At 38.1% G+C, this 19,156-nt stretch overlaps 6 protein-coding genes across 6 annotated transcripts; 1 reads left to right on the top strand and 5 right to left on the bottom strand.

The window, feature by feature from the left end:
* Positions 1 to 262: 262 nt before the first annotated feature.
* On the bottom strand, positions 263 to 1,810 carry I206_103831 (uncharacterized protein; the record flags this gene model as incomplete). The annotated part of the gene is made up of 6 exons (XM_019159470.1): positions 263 to 770; positions 829 to 905; positions 961 to 1,103; positions 1,168 to 1,336; positions 1,417 to 1,577; positions 1,660 to 1,810. The coding sequence occupies 6 exons, from the start codon at positions 1,808 to 1,810 to the stop codon at positions 263 to 265; spliced, it is 1,209 nt and encodes a 402-aa protein (XP_019007522.1).
* A 330-nt stretch (positions 1,811 to 2,140) lies between these two features.
* On the bottom strand, positions 2,141 to 4,588 carry I206_103830 (uncharacterized protein; the record flags this gene model as incomplete). Its single annotated transcript, XM_019159469.1, has 10 exons — positions 2,141 to 2,418; positions 2,488 to 2,910; positions 2,963 to 3,021; positions 3,075 to 3,093; positions 3,158 to 3,390; positions 3,447 to 3,510; positions 3,573 to 3,646; positions 3,715 to 3,919; positions 3,984 to 3,995; positions 4,060 to 4,588. The coding sequence occupies 10 exons, from the start codon at positions 4,586 to 4,588 to the stop codon at positions 2,141 to 2,143; spliced, it is 1,896 nt and encodes a 631-aa protein (XP_019007521.1).
* A 585-nt stretch (positions 4,589 to 5,173) lies between these two features.
* On the bottom strand, positions 5,174 to 9,497 carry I206_103829 (uncharacterized protein; the record flags this gene model as incomplete). Its single annotated transcript, XM_019159468.1, has 7 exons — positions 5,174 to 5,400; positions 5,457 to 5,552; positions 5,608 to 5,930; positions 6,014 to 6,231; positions 6,382 to 8,702; positions 8,768 to 9,357; positions 9,421 to 9,497. 7 exons carry the CDS (start codon positions 9,495 to 9,497, stop codon positions 5,174 to 5,176), a joined length of 3,852 nt encoding a protein of 1,283 aa, XP_019007520.1.
* Positions 9,498 to 10,259: 762 nt separating this feature from the next.
* On the top strand, positions 10,260 to 11,011 carry I206_103828 (uncharacterized protein; the record flags this gene model as incomplete). The annotated part of the gene is made up of 2 exons (XM_019159467.1): positions 10,260 to 10,435; positions 10,495 to 11,011. The coding sequence occupies 2 exons, from the start codon at positions 10,260 to 10,262 to the stop codon at positions 11,009 to 11,011; spliced, it is 693 nt and encodes a 230-aa protein (XP_019007519.1).
* A 950-nt stretch (positions 11,012 to 11,961) lies between these two features.
* I206_103827 (uncharacterized protein) lies at positions 11,962 to 14,861 on the bottom strand (the record flags this gene model as incomplete). The annotated part of the gene is made up of 3 exons (XM_019159466.1): positions 11,962 to 12,301; positions 12,383 to 12,631; positions 12,730 to 14,861. The coding sequence occupies 3 exons, from the start codon at positions 14,859 to 14,861 to the stop codon at positions 11,962 to 11,964; spliced, it is 2,721 nt and encodes a 906-aa protein (XP_019007518.1).
* A 517-nt stretch (positions 14,862 to 15,378) lies between these two features.
* On the bottom strand, positions 15,379 to 19,039 carry I206_103826 (uncharacterized protein; the record flags this gene model as incomplete). The annotated part of the gene is made up of 13 exons (XM_019159465.1): positions 15,379 to 15,405; positions 15,468 to 15,529; positions 15,587 to 16,071; positions 16,138 to 16,251; positions 16,310 to 17,145; positions 17,210 to 17,261; positions 17,325 to 17,570; positions 17,649 to 17,689; positions 17,743 to 18,062; positions 18,114 to 18,259; positions 18,317 to 18,444; positions 18,496 to 18,678; positions 18,737 to 19,039. The coding sequence occupies 13 exons, from the start codon at positions 19,037 to 19,039 to the stop codon at positions 15,379 to 15,381; spliced, it is 2,943 nt and encodes a 980-aa protein (XP_019007517.1).
* Between the last annotated feature and the right edge of the window lie 117 nt (positions 19,040 to 19,156).

The raw sequence follows: 19,156 nt of genomic DNA, 5'->3' as shown, positions 1-19,156 counted from the left end.
TCGCGACTTCGCAATGTGTGACAAGTTCAGAAGATATATTTGAGGAAGAAGACAAAGCATGATTGCAGAAGCCAAGCGGTCCGATGATTGTGGAGGTCCGGAACGTGTTTAAAATGGGGGACAAGGTGGGGCAAATGAGCCATAGGCTTTTGCTGCAAACACTTTTATGTTCACACTAGAAACATTTGAGGGTTTTGTCTTATCAAGTATGATGGAAATAATGCATGAGATGTAAATGCTATATGTTATGTTCGTCCTCTCCTTATTCCGCATTACCGACTTCTTCCTCTACAAAAATCACTTCCTTCCCTACTGACTCCTCAGGAACTTCTTCGTCTTCGTATACTTCTTCATCGTCTTTACCTGAGCCAAACTCTATACTTATCATACCACTCGTCAAGAGATATCCAATCATAGCAACAGTTGCACCTGTGAACCACAACCATCTACCTCTTTCGAATCGTTTTTCCTGATCGCTTTTTTTCTCTTTCTTTTCCCCTTTTTGATTCCTCTCTTCGGAGGACGACGAGAACGGGGCGGAAATAAAGGAAGTAATTGATTCTAAGTATGATTTTTGTGAAGTAGGAGTATCATTTGTACGCGGTATAGACACGTATGAATTTGAAAATAAGAGAGAAAACAGTCGATCATGGTGCGCTACAAGTGATGGATATGTTGATCGGATCAAATTGGGTAATAGTGGATTTGGAAGTGCAGGTGTCAACATGAAAGTGAGTTGGGCAAACAGTGCTAAGTCCAGTGTACTGGGCCTACATAAAATTTAAGCTTTGTACAGTCTCGTGAGGTTCATGTGCAGGAATGACTAACCTATCTCCGAAGAAGTACGACTTGTCATCCAAACGCCTGACCAAAGGATCAAATACACGTTTGATCGTATTCTCCAGCTAGATGATTGATCAATTTTGAATTGAGACACTAGATAGAATGAAATTGACTTACCTCCTTTTCGCCCCATTGCTTTCGACGTTCTTCCATATCCCTTCCAGCGGTCCATCCGCTCCATGCACGAGGAGCAAGTGTACCAGCTGGACCTACAACAAAAGCTTCATCAAGTCTTTGTCGATCTTCATCAGCAGCATCGCCTATTGCGGATGCACATATCAGCTTCGGGTCTGTCAGGTAAAGTGCTCTCAGAAGCAGATTTACCAGAATTCAAACCTCCTAAACCCCATAATCCAACATGTTGTAATCTTGACTTGATTATACTTCTTAATCTTTGCGGTATGTATTGACTCTCAGGAAACTTCAGATCTTTAAATTGATATTTAGCTAGTAAGTCTGGATAATTTGGTGGAAGTGAATAGTAAGTGTGATTCTACCCATGTGATAATTCAGTTAATATCTCTATGTGACGATGTATCCCTCACAAGAAGAGCATTTGAAAGTGATACATACGGTTAAATCAACAACGTTTTGTTCAATATAAGCTTTCCAACATTCTATATCAACTTTTTCTTTTCTCGATAAATGTTCATCTGGATCTTGTACTAAATGTAAATTGTTTAAATGTGATTGTCGAATATGATGTCCCAGATGAGTTATATACGGTAATTTACCTAACAATGAAAATATCCACATTAATCGTCTTTCTTAAGCTATCGCCTCCCTGTGAGTGGTATCACTGGGCTCGCAGCTCACCTCCATTATCTCCCCATTGAGCTGTCGTTATTGCCCATCGACCTGGACATGCTATTTGTAAATACGAAGCTAGGTATAAAGATTCGGCATCTGATGCTGGTAAGTCACCTAGCGTCGGTGTCGAAAGTAGAAGTATTGGTGGATTTGACATTTTTCCAATTGAGTTACTGTTCTACTGCCATGTAATGGATTCCTAAGTTGAGCTCACTCATGATAGACTTTCCAGTCAGTCCTTAACAAATATTGGAAGTCAAGAGTCTTCCTCCACTTCACCTTCTATCGTCATTTCCGACTTTTTGATCCCGTCGCTTCGCTATTTGTTAGCTTCCTGCCTTTCTTTGCCCCTGTTTCAGACAGTCAATCTTATATGCATTCCACGACTGTATCATACGTGTTATATACTAGTGGACCCTACATGGAGTCAATCTGTCTGCTGATCCTATCTTACTATTGTTGGAACTTTTCAACCTATCCTCCGTAATTACTTCTTTTCCAAATCCCTCGAGGCAAGACCACCCTCTCCTGTATTTCCACCATCATGAACCTCACATTCAGGTTCCAATGATTCATCAGGTCTCATCTTCACCCTCGTTGAAGTATCTCGTATTTCCTCCTGACTTTGTATCGAAGTGTCAAGATGTTCTTCATCTATTTTATGTTGTTGTGAAGGTGCATATCTTGATTTACGTCTTAAATAAGGTCCATATCTATAAAATAAAAATGGAAGTGGTGCACAAATTATAGCCAAAATAGCGACAACTGACCAAAAAAATCACATCAAACAAATTAACATATTCAAAAAAACTGAAAATGGAAATAAAGACTTACTAGTACCAGCAATATGTAAACCTAAATTTCTATACATATTAACCGCAAATAAAGGAAAAGCAGCACCAAATAAACATCTTAAAACAGCTAAAGAAGCTAAAGCACTTGCAGAATAAAGTGTATAAGAATCAATAATATAATTAACAACTGAATTAAACATCCAAAAAAATCCAATTCCAAATGGTATACAAGCTAAAATTGACCAAATCCAATGTATAGGTGGAGCAGAAGTCCATGCAAACCAAATTAATCCAATTGGGAATAAAATTGCTGAAATACAAGCTAAAGGTAATCTTGATTCAGGTGGTGTTGTTTTACCTGGAATTGAAGCTTTTCTATACCAATAATTTCCTAATGGATTTAAAATATTACCTAAAATTAAACCGAATCCCATTCCTAAAAATGCTAAACCTCCTTGACCAACTATCAATTGTTTTGTAAGTTCAAATTCCTCAAAAATGAATGAGCTGCTTACCTGTCCATCCTCTAGTTTCTTGATAAATTAAGGGGAAGCAAGCGAAGAAGAGGTACAAACTACGTCCGAATTGCCGTTAGCTAAAGTAGGATAAAACAATAGCTAGACTTACATTCCGTATATTATAGCACCTGAACGAAATTATTCACGAATCAGCAAACGAATTTAATTTTGTAACCCTCAATTCAAACTCACCATAAATAGCTAGACATCCAACAATAACTTCCGTAAATAACAATTCAAATGGTCTCCATAGACCAATTTTAATGATTTCAGCTTTCGTCTTTTTGGTTTGATCATATTTTGCTATGTACACTTCATTTTTGCCCTCTTCCCGCGAAGATTTGGTGAGTTTGGCAGCTTCTCGACGCAGAATCGTTGGTGCATACGTTTCAGGAATGAAAACTATCGAGATTACGGTTACGACACTATGGTATTTGCACGTCAACATCGGTAAGAATGTGTATTTACTTGAGGGACTTACGAAGCGTATATGAATTGAATCCAATATACCCATCTATACCCACATGTCTGTGTTACATATCCGCCTGTTATTCAAAATTCAGCTTGATAACAAATCTTCCGTATACCGTTAGACACAATGACTTACCTACAATAGGACCTAAAACAGGACCTAAAAAAGGTGCTAAAGAAAAAACACTAGTAGCCATTGCTCTTTCATGACTATTATAATTACAGAATTAACAATTTATATCACAACGTAATTGACTGAGAATGATGGTAATACTTACGCAGCCCACATATCACCAATTTGTCCACCTGCATTTGTTAAAGTACTACTACCTCCAAAACCAGCTAAAAATCTCATAATTAATAAAGTTTGAGTATTATTTGAAAGTGCTGTACCAAGATTAAATAATGTAAAAGCTGGAAAAGATGCGTAAAAGGCAAAATTACGACCCCAAATTTCAGATATAGGTGCCCATATTAATGGACCTATCAATCCAAACCCATTAATAATTATAACAAAAAAGAAAATATAATTGGAAAAAAATCTTACCTAATGCGAAACCTAAACAAACAAATATCAATTACAAGAAAAAGCCTTGATAATAATTTGACAAAAGAAATCTTACCTAAAATGAATAAACTAATTCCAGCTGTACTTAATTCTCTACTCATTCCATAAATTGGTCCAATTTCAATAACAGTTGAACTATAACTAACACTTGCAAAAGGTGGACAAAGTGAAGTTATACCAATAATTAAAGTTAATATCCATTTATAACTTTTTTTCCAATTATAAGGATTTATTTTATCTTCATTATTTTTAAAATCTATTATATATGGATTAGATATTGTTCCTTTTCCATAATAACTAAATTGTATATTTTGATTAATATTTTGTTGTTGTAAGATAGATGATTGTTTTGTAGAAGATGAATTGATTGATGATTGAGTAGGAAGTGATTTTGTAACTACCCTTATCAATTCATTTGGTTTATCTTTCGCCTCGGTATTAGAAATAATTGAATTTGGATTTAATAAATTCTCATCTTCTGAAGGTTTCTTCAAATTTTCTTGATCGAGATTATTTGTTATTACATCGTGAACTGATAGAGTAGAAGTTGATGAGAATGATAAAGGAGTTTCAGGATATGCCATTGTGATAGTCATGTAATTGGTCGTTTTAGACGTCAAAATATGAAAAAGTTATGAATTCTCTTGAATTGAATGAATAGAAGACGATTCTGGTGATCTTTCAGATAATCGGAAATAGCTATACACAAAGAAGTTCAAGTGCGCAAAATTGTTAAAAGAAATTACGATCCTTCACGGAAGGATGACTTAAGAAATAGTTAGAAGAAAATCAAATACAAACAGGATGGAGTGAAATCAAACATACGAGAATATCGTTCATATCACAAGCTCCATTATACCCCTCTCAACCACGGTGAGATCTCCAATTCTATCCAACACACCTTGATTCGTGATTAACTTTTTCTTAGTATCATAAACCACCATTATATTTCGGTCAAATCCGAATGAAGATCGGTAGGTCCGTTTAGATGCCGGAATACAATGCCGAATATCGGTATACTCCGCGCTGAGTTTGTTTAGCTCATACTAGTACTCGTATCACCAGTTATCTCATTATATTCTATACAGTAGTACATGTGCATAATCAAGCGAAGATATAATGTGCAAGGTATCAATCAAATCAAATCAATATACAATGAGAATCCGATCTTATCCCATCATTTCCTTCTCTACACTATTTCTCAATCTCTTATAATCCTTATCATCAAATTTAATCTGATCACAAATTTTCATAAAATTTTCAGGTAATAATAAACTATCTTGAGGTAAATTTTGAAGATATTTTAGAACAGTCGTAGGATTCTTTTGAAAAGATAACAATCTATCTTTCGATAAAGTTAAAATTGCCAAAGAAGCAATTAATAAAAATCGAGGTCCTTTCAATGTCATCAGCATAATTCGCTTCGTTATTTCTTCCCACCAAATAGCTCACCTTCAGATACTACAGCATCAATTACTCTCAAAGTAGTAGGCCAAGGTAAACATCTTATAAATAATTGACTAAACCATTTATCAAGGAATGAAATGGCTAACTCGATTTTCACATTAGTGAAATTCAAAGAGAAAATGATGAATGAACTTACGATGAATACCAATTTCTTTTAACAATTTTCCAATTTTAGGTTCTTCTTTAGCTAATAAACCCATAAAAACCGCTGAATCGATTCTTAATCCCAAACGTTCTTTTGAATTTGTATAATAATCTTTTAAAACGGAATTAATCAATCCAGATAATAACCAAAAGCTATCTTCTGCAACACAGTGAATTAATAAAGCTCCTCCAATAAGAGCCATTTCTGATCTATATCCCGAAGGAGCAAAGTTTGAATATGCTCGTAAGATGAGACGAAGATCTGATTGCCCTGCTGAGTTTGATGAAGAGAATATGGAGTGATCTGGATAGGCACTGTTCACAACAAGTCAGCTCTCATATCAGGAATATAATGATAATGAGGTTTGAGAAATTCAATCAGCCAAAATGACACTCACGCCGCAACATCCTTAGTAATTTTCTCATCTTCCAAACCATTATCATGCTCGATCAATTCTTGATATAATCCAGGCGTCCTAGCGCTGAGCGTATTGGCCATAAACCATGCCCAGACCTTTCCACGAAGTGAAGAAGGTACGCCGGCGTCTAGAACTAACTTCTTCACTTTCTTAGGTGGCTGAGTATTGGCCGGTAGGGGAGTTGATATGATCGAGAGCTTCAGAGGCATTAGAAGTCAGTACATGTCGCAACAATAGTACTCATCAAGATGATAGCATCCGAGTAGCTGAAGGGCCGCCCGCTTATATGTTCCATCGATCGCAAAGAGGGGTACAACAAACACCGCAAACCAGACCAATTAACTCACCCATTTCTGTTCAATCACTCTGTGATCTCCCCCATCTCTTCTACTAGCAAAAATCTCCGGTACAGGACTTCGATCTTTCAAGAATCCCCATTCGTCCGTTTCAGGTAAAGGTCGTAACGAATTTACAGATGCAGTACTGGTCATTGTTGATTGTCTATCTAAAGGTGGTCTACCCATATCTGATATCGGTGAATTATCTTCTATTGGAGAAAGTAAAGTTGGCTGAATTAATTCAAAATCTAATCCTTCTGCTTTTATAGTACTATCTCCGTTCATAAAATCTTTATGACTAATAGGACTTGCCAATTTAGATCCAGTTGACCCTTTCTTTGGTGTTTTTCCATTGACCGAATTAAAAGAGAAAGAGGAAGATCTTCCAGAATTTGGTGGATGCATACCAGGTAAAGATAACGAAACTGAAGGAGTGGATTGATTATCATGTTGAGTGCCATTCGGAGTTGAAGGCACTGGTAAATTCGAAGCGGGTGTAGTCGAAGATGCTATAGATGGTTTTCTACCTCCAAAGAATGATTTTTTCGAAGCAGTTGATGGTGCTGGTGAACTTATGGATTGTACGGGTGGAGTTGGAGTGATTTTGATTGATAAGGCAGGTGGAGGTGGAGTAGCTTCTTTCTTACCTACACCTAGTGTCTTGGCTACTGAAGCTGAGAAACTCCTAGCTCGAGGCCGACCACTGAACGGTGGAGTCGGTTTATTCAAGCTGTCGATTGGTTCTATTGGCGTGACCGGCGTAGTAGGCGGTACAGGGGAGGTTGCACTGCGTACGGGGTGCGGTGGATGAGGATGAGGCGGGAAAGGTGAAGCCTGGTTCGAGGTATCGGGAAATACCGGTGAAGCCAATGGTGAAGTCGCTCTTCGTATCGGCTGATGCTCGTGAGGATGTGGAGATGGAGCCCTACTTGGTCCTGTCGGTAAACCCAATCCTATGGGTTCATGTGTTGGAATCGGCGGAGGAGCGATTTGCATTCCAGGTCCATTGACCAAGAAAGTGATAGGTACCGGACCTTTGGAAGCGAGTAAATCGGCTTCCATCCTCCCTACTAAAGTCAAACCTCGTGGTCTTTTGCCATCTGACGTTGATCGAGCGGCATCAACAGCTTGGCGAGTGGCCGATACACTGTGAGGCGAAGACGGTGATCCAGGTGTCCAAGGAGCTTGTTTGAAATGAGGCGAAAGATTCGGGGAATCCGTATGAGGCGGCGGTGGGACCAGTGAAGGCGCAGTGATAATCCCGTTATCGGTGACATCGACTCTAACTTGTGTCTCACCACCAGAACCGGCTTCATCAATTGGCAATGGTGATGCAAGTAAGGATCGACCGCTGGTACTTTTCGACATGACAGTCGAATGATGACCAATGAGTCCTGTTGCCTCGTGCCCTTCAGCCTCTAGCGCCCTATCTGTTCGCGAGGTCTCCATTTCTTGCGTTTCGCTCTGACCCTTCGAAGCTGTAGTCTGACCATTCTTCTCCGGTTCAGGTATCGAGTTATCGTTTGACGCTTGATCGGAGCGAACGTCTCTTTTTTGTTCTGTTTTTGAGACGGGGCTCTGCTGTTTTGTGCCTTCTTGTACGATATCGATTGAGCCATTCTCATCAGACTTCCCGTGGCCTTCAGAAGAACCCTTCTCTGATTCTTCCCTTTCTCTCATGATCCTCAATCTCAATTCCGTTGCTACTGATCGACCCTCCCTGGTCGGCATTTCAATTTTAGTAAAAGTAGCTTGATTGGGAGTAGTGGGTGTAGAGATCTCCATCTTCGGTGTAAGCTGTTCTTTCTCCTCAAGTCCTCCAGCCTCTGCACGACCGTTACTACTCAGCATGGGCGAGAGAGACCCATTTTGTCTTTCCTGTCTCACTTTATCTGCAGAGGGTAATCTGAAGGTATCTACCTCGGGACTTGGAATATGCCTCGGTCTACTTTCCAGAGTTGTTCTAGCATAATCTGAATGATTCGGACTGAGACTCGGTACCGCTCCTCCTATATCGCCGTTGATCTCTCGTGAAGGCGAAGGTATTTTGCTATTTGCTTTTGCAACTCTACTAAGCCTTTTCTGTTGTATAGCCAATGACATTCGTTTTGCAGGACCGTACATGCTTTCTCTAGCATAATCGTCATATATATCCCATTCACTATCTTCTTCATCGAAATCATCGTCACCTTCTTCATTGTCTTCAAACGTACTTTGAGATACTGAGTGAGAGAAAGGATACTGGTGAGGGGACGGAGAGCTCGGCGTGATAGCTGGCATATCGGATTGTTGTTGAGGGGTTATAACGGCCGTTGTGGAAGGTGAATCATCTACACGCATCGATATGATCAGCTCCTGATTATGGCTTATTCTGCGAATATATAATTGGACTCACCTTTCAGTTCCTCTAGTGTATCATCTTTATCATTACTGTGATCATCTTCACTTTGATTTCCACCCATCATGAATCCTCCTATTCCTCCAAAAGCGTCACTACTCGTACTAGAAAGTATCGAATCTCTATTTTCACCATTCTGATCTTGCTTTGTGACAGTTTGTTGATTTTCGAAATAACTTTTGTCTTCTCCTTTTTCAGCTAAAACAGGTGATGGTTGAGGACTATCTAATTCGAAAGGCCCTGATATTCTCTTCAGATCATCTTTCATTCGACTAGGCTGTAAATCGTCTTCATGATTGTCATACAATTGAGTATCGGAAAAATTACGATGACGCGTTGAGCTTGATCGAGGGGGTGAAGGAGCAGTTAAAATGGTTTTAGGTAATTCCATTGTATTTTTGGGTGGTGTAATTGAAGGAGAACTTCCACTAGCCAAAGAATCAAATTGTACATTATTTCGTTCAACCCATCCTATTATACCTTCACAACTTGCTAATAAAACTTCACCTAAATCTCGAAGTAAGATTAATTCGTCTCCTGATATATACATCAATTGATCAGGTGCTTCGGCCACGCAGTCGGTTTGTCTAGAAATTCAGATAGACCATCAGCAAAACTTATATGATGATGAGAAAAGGAGAGTAACTTACGCTACACCTTTCCCTATGCCTCCTCTTTCGGCCAGAGCGATTAGATCGTTCAACTCTCTTGGATCTAGGTATCCCATTTTCAGTTTGCTGTTGAGATGTCAAGTAATGTTGAAGTTTAGAAAGTACAGTGGCCGGATTGATTATGAGAATTCATGTGAAGTCAAAGGAAGCTTTGAGAGCTAGAGCTGTAGTATTATGTTGTGTATATATATATTTGTTGAGTCTGAATAGCTTATGTTCGAAATTATCAAATTCGCGCTAAACATGTGGGTTGTTAAAACTACGCGTCTCTTTTTACATTTATATCGTAATAACGTTAACGATAAAATCTGAAACACGTCAAAACAAACTAAACTTGACGGCATCAATTGTTTCCCATCATACTACTGTAGTACACCTCGAGTACAAGTGATGATATTTTTACGACCATTTTATAATCTTTATTTACTCTATCAAGATAGTACGGGCGATCACCATTACCTTCTCAACAGTTTCCGCCATGTCGAGTGATCGTTTCACAAGGGTGCATAATTATTCGCTTGGCCCATCTGACTAATATTGATTCCAACGCACAGGCCTTTCCTCATATGACCTATGACGTACCCCAGAAACGATTCACTGATCTTTCTTCCTTCCTCTGATCATTGTTCCATATGATATACAGGAAAGAGCTGACATAGATATACTCATACGCCTTAAAAGTAGCTCTGGTCATCAGTCAGACTGTGATAATTGACTTATGTTGTCCTTTTTAACTCACCCTATACTGATTCATACAAATCAGTCAAGCTGGAATAAGACAAAGCAGACCGTATAACATTGAGATCGATTCCCACAATATGATGACGAGAAAGTTCAAAGCTCGATCTTCATCTTGGAGAAGGGTTGAAGGAGAGGGTAAAGCGATACTTTCAAAAGAATACACTAGCCGAAAAGCGACATTCGAAAGTCTAAGAATGATGGATTTTTCAAGAATAAGTGCATGTGCAAAACATGGATTTGAAGAATGCTGGTAGTGAGTTCCAAACTTGATTCGAATTTCCTTTCCTTATTATTGAATCAGTTGAACGACAGTCACAATAAAATCAAATGTACGAATACTAAAGGTTCAACTCACTTTTCAAATCCAATTCATTTTCCACTTATATTAGGTGGTGGAATACAAATTGAAATTTGCAAAACCTGTTCTTTAGAAAACAATAAAAATTGTATTATCTCCAACCAGGGTATTAGATATTATATAAAAACCAAGATTTATGATAAACCCCCAACAGTTCGACGATATCAGATTGATCAGAAAAAGAAATTGATAGAAGGGAAAATTGATCTTATGGGTTTAATAATTGATAGTGATGACGAGATAGAAAACTACGATGAGCAAGAGCAAGAGCAAAATGAAAATGAAAAGGCAAGCGACAAAATTCAGTGTAGGAAAAGATATAAGAAACGTCAAAATAGTCTACATGATCCAGACTCAGCTTCAGATTCTGAAGAAGAATATTACAGTCAAGATATCATATCTGGTCCAGGTCCATCGTCGCAGAAAACAATTAGCAATTCTCAATATAAAAGACGTCGAATTATAGTATAGCATATTTTCTTATTTCATCTAACTCAAGAATTATATCTAACTAAAAATATTACTTTACTAGCTATCATCCTCACTGAGTCCAGCACCTGATACGATTAATCAAAGCAGAAATTCGACCTCTTTAGCCAGTGAGAAGATCCCGACAATTCACACGAACGACGCTTCAATATCTCACAATCAGTCTGATTCGATATCTCGGTCAAGTGGACTGTTACACGATGAACAGAATCAAATCAATCTTCCGAAGGCATCTCAATCTTTTAACGAATATTCATCATCCGGTCCAATCATATCGTCCACATTGCATAACCTTGTCAAAAAGAACATGACTCCTACGACTCCTTCCACACAGACCTGTCCGAGTTGTGAAATGGAATTAGAAAGCTTGAAAAATTCACTAAAACAGAAAGATAAGATTATTAAAGAGAAAGAGCAATACATTGAACAGCAAAAACAAATCATCGCGGATTTATCAAATGAAAAGGAAAAAACGATGATACAATTAGGGAAATTATATATGGAAAAAGAAGAATTGAAAAATGAGAATATGAGATTGAATAACACTTGCAGAATCGAAATTAACTTAATATAAAATGAGGTGTAATGTAATTTTGCAAATATGTTTTGTTAATAGAAAGACACAGAAACTAAATACAAGCTTCTATAAATCATGCAAAATATATCAGATCAGATCAAGTAAATTCATATATGCCCACCTATTGTAAAACACAAATTGCTATTATAAGTTCATTCTAAATTTGATAGAAATGCAAATGATCAATAAAATCAAAATAAATTATATATTACTACAAATTATATAACAAATAATATAATAACCCATCAAGATATATTCAAGATAATATAATTATTACAACTTTAAAATAAACCTTACATTTTTCATCCAACTATTTTCATTCCCTATAAATTTCAAAACAATCCTAAAGCAAATCTCAACTAGGTACACCATCTAATCCATTTCCATTTCCATTTCCAAATTCAATTTTAAATTTTGAATTTTCAAATTTATTCCAAATTAATCCTAAATTTTCAATTAAATCAAAAAAATTAACATTATTATTATTATTATTTTTAATTTCAATTAAATTTTGAAATGATGATGAATAAGAATTTGAAATAGGTAAATTCAAATTAATTAAATTATTTTGATTATTTTTATTATTATTTCTAAATTTTAAAATATTATTATTACTATTAAAAGGTAAAGAAAGTGGATGAAATGGATCAGAATTTGATATTTGATTTAAAGAAGTTGCGTAATCTATTGTCATTCTTTTAATTATTCAAAATTAGCATAATTTCGTTCTTTTTTTTAAAATTTTGTTAATATCGAAATTCCCTTTTCAAACTTACCTAAATACACTCCATAATACAATAATTTCAATCAAGCCCCACAAAAACCATGTTCCCCATCCCCAACTTTTTCTTACTACATTACCAACTTCTATCGAACTTGAATGATTACTCAAAGTTTGTAGAGCTTCTAACCATTGTTTTTGAGTAATTATTAATGCTTGTTCAGTAGCTAATGTAGTTGATTTGGCTTTTTCAATAGAAGGTGTATGTAAAGAAAAAGTTGTAGATTTAGGTGGAATTTTTGGTCTAAAAAGCAGATCGAGCAATCAGAAATCAATCACTTTGTGGATATACCAAATACCATTTGCGTGTTCTATGTATATATAGTGACAATTGAGACTCACAATGAACGTTTCAATGGTGAACTTATAGATTCTTTCAATTTACCCAAAAAACTTCCATTTCCAACTTCTTCATGACTGACTTCGTTGATCGCTTTGGATTTGGGTGATCGTCTAGGTGAAACTTTGAGTCGGTGAATCGATACACCTTCGCTATTTTGACTGGAGTTATGACTCGCATTGCCAGTTGTCGGACTGACCTTACCCAAGGGCGAGGGGTTAAATCTGACTCTAGACTTATTCGGCGTAGATTGCCATGCTCCTGGTGGTTTGGGAGTTGGCAGAGTGCTGAGATTTGGATTGTTAGATTTGATGGGTGTCGACGATGTATTATTCGGAGCTGCAAATTTGCGGGGTGACGGAGAGATATTTGAAATAGGTGGTGTCGGTGATGATTTGAGAAGAGAGTAGGAAGTTGGTTTCAGAAAGTTAACTTGAATAGGTTCTTGAGGTGGGATCGGAATGTCTTCCACACTATGATAAGCACTATAAGACTGTCTGAGTGCATTCCGTGTTGATCTGGTAGAACTTGTGTCTTTCGATTCTAATTCAGGTGAACGAGAAGAACGATTCAATGTCCTTTTGGGCAAAGGTTCTCCTCGTTCAGGTGATGATTCAACTTTCTGCTCTTCTTTACCTATCGACTCTCGTTTAGACAAATGCGATTTTGACGGAAATTCCGTAGGTGTACCGTAAAAAGTCGAGGACGTATGTGATTGATTTTTGACACTTGATCGAGATTGAGAAGTTGAAGGTGATTTTGAAGTTGATCTAAATAATGCAGCTCTACGAGAAGAATAAGTATCAATCTCACTTATATCATTTTCTGATATTTCCGGTTCAGGTAAAGCAGGTAAAGGTGGTGATTCGGCAGAATTAACACGAATATGACTATTTTGATTTAAAGGTGATCGCCCTATCGAGTTTGATTGTCGTGGAATCGCAATTGAACTTCTATCCCTCCTTCCATTAGATTCATCGGCCAATATATTTCTCCGTGAATTTTGCACTGAAGGTATCTCCTCTAATTCCTCAATTACACTTTGACTACTCTCTTCCCATCCTACATTACTCAAACCTTCATCCAAGTCCAACTCAACTTCTCCTCTAACTTCTAAATCAACAGCATTTCTAGCAAAAGAATGTATATCTTCTGGAGCTATATCAACACTTATTCGTCTTGGTGTAGCTAATCCTTTATTACGGCGAGTATAACTTTGATCTTCAGGAGGTGGTGTATTTCTATATCTCCTCCTTGAATCTGAATGTAATAATCTCTCTGATGTTTCTTCAGTTGAAGTAGGTTGTAAAGGTGTAGGTAATCTATGAATTTCTTCTCTTTCTTTACCTTTTCTAGATCTTATTGAACTTGTACTTGATCCAGAATTTCTTCTTTCTAATGAACTACGTAGTTTAACAGAATTAGAAGTTGAACTTTCACCTAATTGAGGAGGTAAAGAAGAATTTGAAGATGCTAAAAAAGTTTCTAATTTACTTGGTGGTGAAGTTTTATCAGTTTTTGATAATTCTATTGATGATGATGTCGATGATGATGAACGAGAAGTACTATTCAGTAAAACAGCTGCACGAGAAGTTAATCTACCTGGTTGATTGAAATTTGGTGAATTCCTTTTATCATTTCTTCTACTAGAATATGGATTATTTATTCTAGGTGGTGGTGTAGGTGGACTTTCTTCTTCTTCTTCAATATCAAAATTATGAATATCATCATCATCATTTGAATTTTCCTCGTTTATAAATTTATTTGATCGAATAGGTGAACTAGTTTCAACAATTTCATTAAGATCTTCATCATATGAATTTTTTTTCCATTCCTTTTTATTTATTGAATGATTTGTTCCATGAATTGAAATAGTTGTAGGTTTTGTAATTTCAACAGCATATTTCATTTGATTTAATAATTCTCTTAATTTATCACCTGGATTTTGAACTTGATTTGAAAATTCTTCTTCTTCATCTTGTTCATTTTCATAATCAATTAATTTACCTTCTTTAGGTTGTTTTTGTTCTTCTTCATTTTCATCATCGTGATATGAATAATTTAAAGGTGGAACTTCAGTTGCATCATCTGAATAAATAGTTGTAGGTGTAATTGTTGATGCTCTACCTGGCATTTCTAATTCAGGTGTATTAGATCTAATAACAGAAGAAAAAGAAGAAGATGTTGTTGGTGAAGGTGATAATTGCTGATGACGAAACATCTGTTCAAAAGGTTTCCCCCTTCTTAGAGATTTTCTTTTATTCCAAAATAATATCTTATATCTTTATCAACATTCTATCTTATATTTCTACTTGTCTCTCTATTAGGATATGTAATATGATAATGATGATTATTTTATATGAGATATACAGGGCAAATTAATTTAATCAAATAAGCATGTGTCAATAACTATTCGTATTCTTTGTTTATCATTTTGTTACTTTATTTTCACGCGTCTTTTATGTGAGAATAATGCGAATGAAATGATATTTTGATTCCGGTGTCAACAAAGTGTTATCGTGGGAAAGTCATCCTTACATCTCATTACATGTCATGACAGTCGTTCTTTCATCAATATTAACACAACTGAAGGGTATCTCTTTATACAGAAAATCTCGGATACAATGCTTGGTATATTAAAATCTCAACATTCACAAAATATGGTCAATCTGTAAGGGCTGGATAAATGAAGTTTCTTTATGAGCTGATTCGTAGCACCATGAAAAAACGAACAGCTCACCCTCATACACATTTCACATGATCTCGCTGCACCGTCATTTTCAAATGTACAATCAGGACATGCTACAATGACGATCAGCTTTGATTTTGATTTGACGAATTGTTTACGGAGGAACTCACGAATACGACCGAACAATGCTGTACCGCTAAATCCTTCTTCTCTACCATTATTATGACTTCGCTCAATTTCTACAACATCACTATCAATATCAATGTCCTCAATTATTTCCTCCACATTCAGATGATCTCCAAGTAAGAAGGATATACTGCCTATCGTATCTTCTGAGGCTAATTCTTTGCCTTTATAATACAATTTCTGCTGAATTGGTGTCAATCGACCTTGGGTTTTATTCATTATGTGCACTTTCAAATCCTTGATAGATGTCTCTTTTGTACCAGTAAAAGTGAAATCACTTTTACCCTTTCTAGTCCTTGAATCTATTATCGCATTCTGATCCATTCCTCTATTAAACCCATTTTGCAGTACTAATCTGGACTGTACACCATTTAAGTCATTCGTTTGGTATGAGGAACTACCAATATTCGATGGAGATGGAAAGCGCATTCTAATTATAGGAATGTCAATCAGGTCGAAATTGGTTCGCCTGGAAATTTGAGGTTCAGTCATGTATACACCAAGCGAGAGTAAAGAAACGCGGAATGCAGCTTACCTAGCCGTGCAGCATTCATCGCATATCCCAGGACTAAACGTGTCCACGTGAGTCTTGTTAGTCGATGGTGTGTTTGGTCCGAATTGCAAGACAACAGGCTGTTTCTGACCATATCTGGGAGGTGAGAGTCAGCTAAGTGCGAAGGCGCTTTCACTTGATTAGGAGTACACACTTCGCGACCAAGAGATCCCATCCATTTTCATCAACGATCGGCCGAGGTTCCATCTGAGGATCCCAATCCAGTCCACCATGTGGGCAGATCTCCACGTGCATTTCTGGTTGATCCCTATCACCCTTCATATACTTTTCCCATTCTTCCACAAATGCAGGGCTAAGAGCGAAATAATCGAGACAAAAGGCTGGAGGTTTCGGGTTGAGATGACGATTTTTCACTTGTCTATCGGTTCTCGACTCCGCTATTCTTGCTCTTCTGATCTCTGCAGTGACATGAGTCACAGATGAGCATCTGTCGCAATCTTCTTGATCCATACGGAAGACTTGAAATTCTCCTATGATAGATTTTAGAATGGCAAGGGCTTCAGCTGATATAATCATACAGGTCTTTTTCAGGTGATTTTTCGGTATTATTCTCCTATCACCATGTTCGCAGTAGAGACTGAAACCCTCGGACGTCGGCAGAACGTGAGCCGGAAGATTGCCTTGCTTCCACTCGTCGTACCAAATCTTGGAGATGACGTATTCGGGCTCGCCTTCTTGATTCGCTTGCTCAAATGCTTCAGTCCGCTCGTCCTGCCCATTTTGTGTCTGTCTGCTGGTATATTCTGTCTCGATGCAGACTGAACAGATCTCGTGCTGCGGACACTCGTTGATCAATTGTATTTGATCGAACGCTTCTTCAGAGATCAATACGGTATCTTGTGCTTTCTCAGGATCTATACCACCGTGGGCGCAAAGTATCGATGCGAAGTCGAAAGGGCCGTATAGCTCGGCAGAAGAGTCCGCATCGAGGAATCTAAAAAGGGAATGCCTCGGTACCAGACGGTCCGGCTAGCAAAATTCGTTAGTCCAAATCAAAGTGACAGCGACTCACTCCTGGTAATAGCTTCAAGACGTGTCGCTGTAAGCCATTTATCTGTCCGAATTCATCTTCTAGCTGCTCCCGTCTGTGAGTCATATCAGGTTGGCGCTGTCAAAAGAGGGACGGAGGTAGGCAAGAGTAAACTTACTTGACGCCTATTTCGTTCCTTTCCTCTTCGAGGGAAAGATTCTGAGATATCACTTGATCGGTTATTGCACTAGGAGGGTCCCGAGCTATCACCCATGAGATCTCTCTGCGCTTGTATACTAGCATATAAGCATCTGTCGAAGTCTGCGTATCATTGTCGAGCTTGAGAGAGAGCCGAGGTCTCTTGGCAGGTCGATCAGAAAGTGTTTTCACCTCTTCGTCGTTGCATAGCAGCCAGGAATGTTGGCTATGACGAGAGCCGCATCAGCGCAAGACGTGCCCAGTCGGACTTTCGATGATGATAGACCAAACAGCAAGAACATACGATTCATCGTATACCTCGCAGATGAAATGACCATGATGAGCCTGCTCAGCCTTGTAAGCCGACCTTCAAATTCGATTACATGAGGCCAACTCACACTCTTCCCTTCATGCGTGATCACGGCTCTAAGATCATAACGATCACCACCCAAGTAGATCTCTTTTGGGTAAGTGATGGAGGCTGGGCTTTTCTTCCTGGACATCGTTTTGATGTTAAAAACAAATCGCATCAAAGCCATATGTATCACCGGTGGGTATTTTGTTGGAGTTTGCTGTCTTATAGCTTTTCGCTTTCTCATACAGGCTGGGCAGTTGTAGAGATTATCTCCTTCGAGTATTTCGGGATTTTTTAAGGAATTCAGGCAGTCTTCTAAAGTTGTTTTATCCTTCAAATTAAATTCAAGCTCGAGGAATGTACCTGCAATGAAGGAGATCGGAGTTCAGCTCTCCCTGAATTAGCGGAACTTACTTGTAGTCTTGCTCTCATACCCGCATTCGCAAGTCGTGACGTATTCCATCTCTCCTTCAAATTGTTCTTTCAGAAAGGAACGTATCTTTGGATCAGGATTTTTGGCAAATTCCGAAGCGAGAACAGACATGAATAACTTGGAGAATCTATCGAGTATGTCAGCTCTTGGTTCCCATTCCCTTGCATCGGATGATAGAGCCCACTCTGCCGCATCTTGTTGATTTCCCTTTTCCAGCCTGAGAGCATCAATAAGTCCCATCGGATCGACTAGTTGGCGGTTAGAGTGTTGTAGCATTCCAAATACTATAGCTAGTTGATACAATGGTGTTGTCTACAGATGTGTGAGCAGCAACATCAAAACCGGAGTCTCAAAAGGGCTCACATCCGTTGTGACGCAGTCATAAACTCCATTTCTAAATGCTACATTGTGGTACCATAATTGAAGGAATGCGTTTGCATAACAAGTCGCACCTAAATTCCGAAGTCCAGCTGGACCTTCTCTGTCGATAGGTATAGGTTCAGCGTGTTCATCGAGGTAGATCTGCTTAGCGTCAGATCTGAGGATCTATGTTAATCATATTCAGCTTGTTTATACCGGTCCCCGGATTCCATCGCTGACTCACCGCTTCTGCACCTAAGTGATTGTAACACCTCGGATTGTTCTTACAACCCTTCTTCGCACAACCTTGCACCTTTTTGATGACAGCTTTGCTTTTGCTGTTGCCTTTACTGTCTACCTCAAATATCTCGTCATCACTCTGGTCATCTCTTGACTCTTGAGGCTTATCAGAGGTGTAATTAAACGGACAAGGTAGCAAATGACCTAAGCCAGCTGCTAGCCTTCGATGGTCCGGGGTTATTTCGTCAGGCGAGGAAACATCCTCTATCCAACTCCAATCAGGTTGTATGCCTTTCTTGGGCGGCATAATTGGCCCTCGAGTCAGTTTTTCAATTTCAGTAGCTATGTTGACATCTGTTCGACGGACGAAGGAAAAGGAATGACGAATGTGTCTAGCAGATGTACATATGGTTGACTGTGTCTT

This window comes from Kwoniella pini, chromosome 5 (genome assembly GCF_000512605.2).
Source record: "Kwoniella pini CBS 10737 chromosome 5, complete sequence".
Taxonomy (NCBI): domain Eukaryota; kingdom Fungi; phylum Basidiomycota; class Tremellomycetes; order Tremellales; family Cryptococcaceae; genus Kwoniella; species Kwoniella pini.
This window is presented reverse-complemented; position numbering and strand designations above follow the sequence as displayed.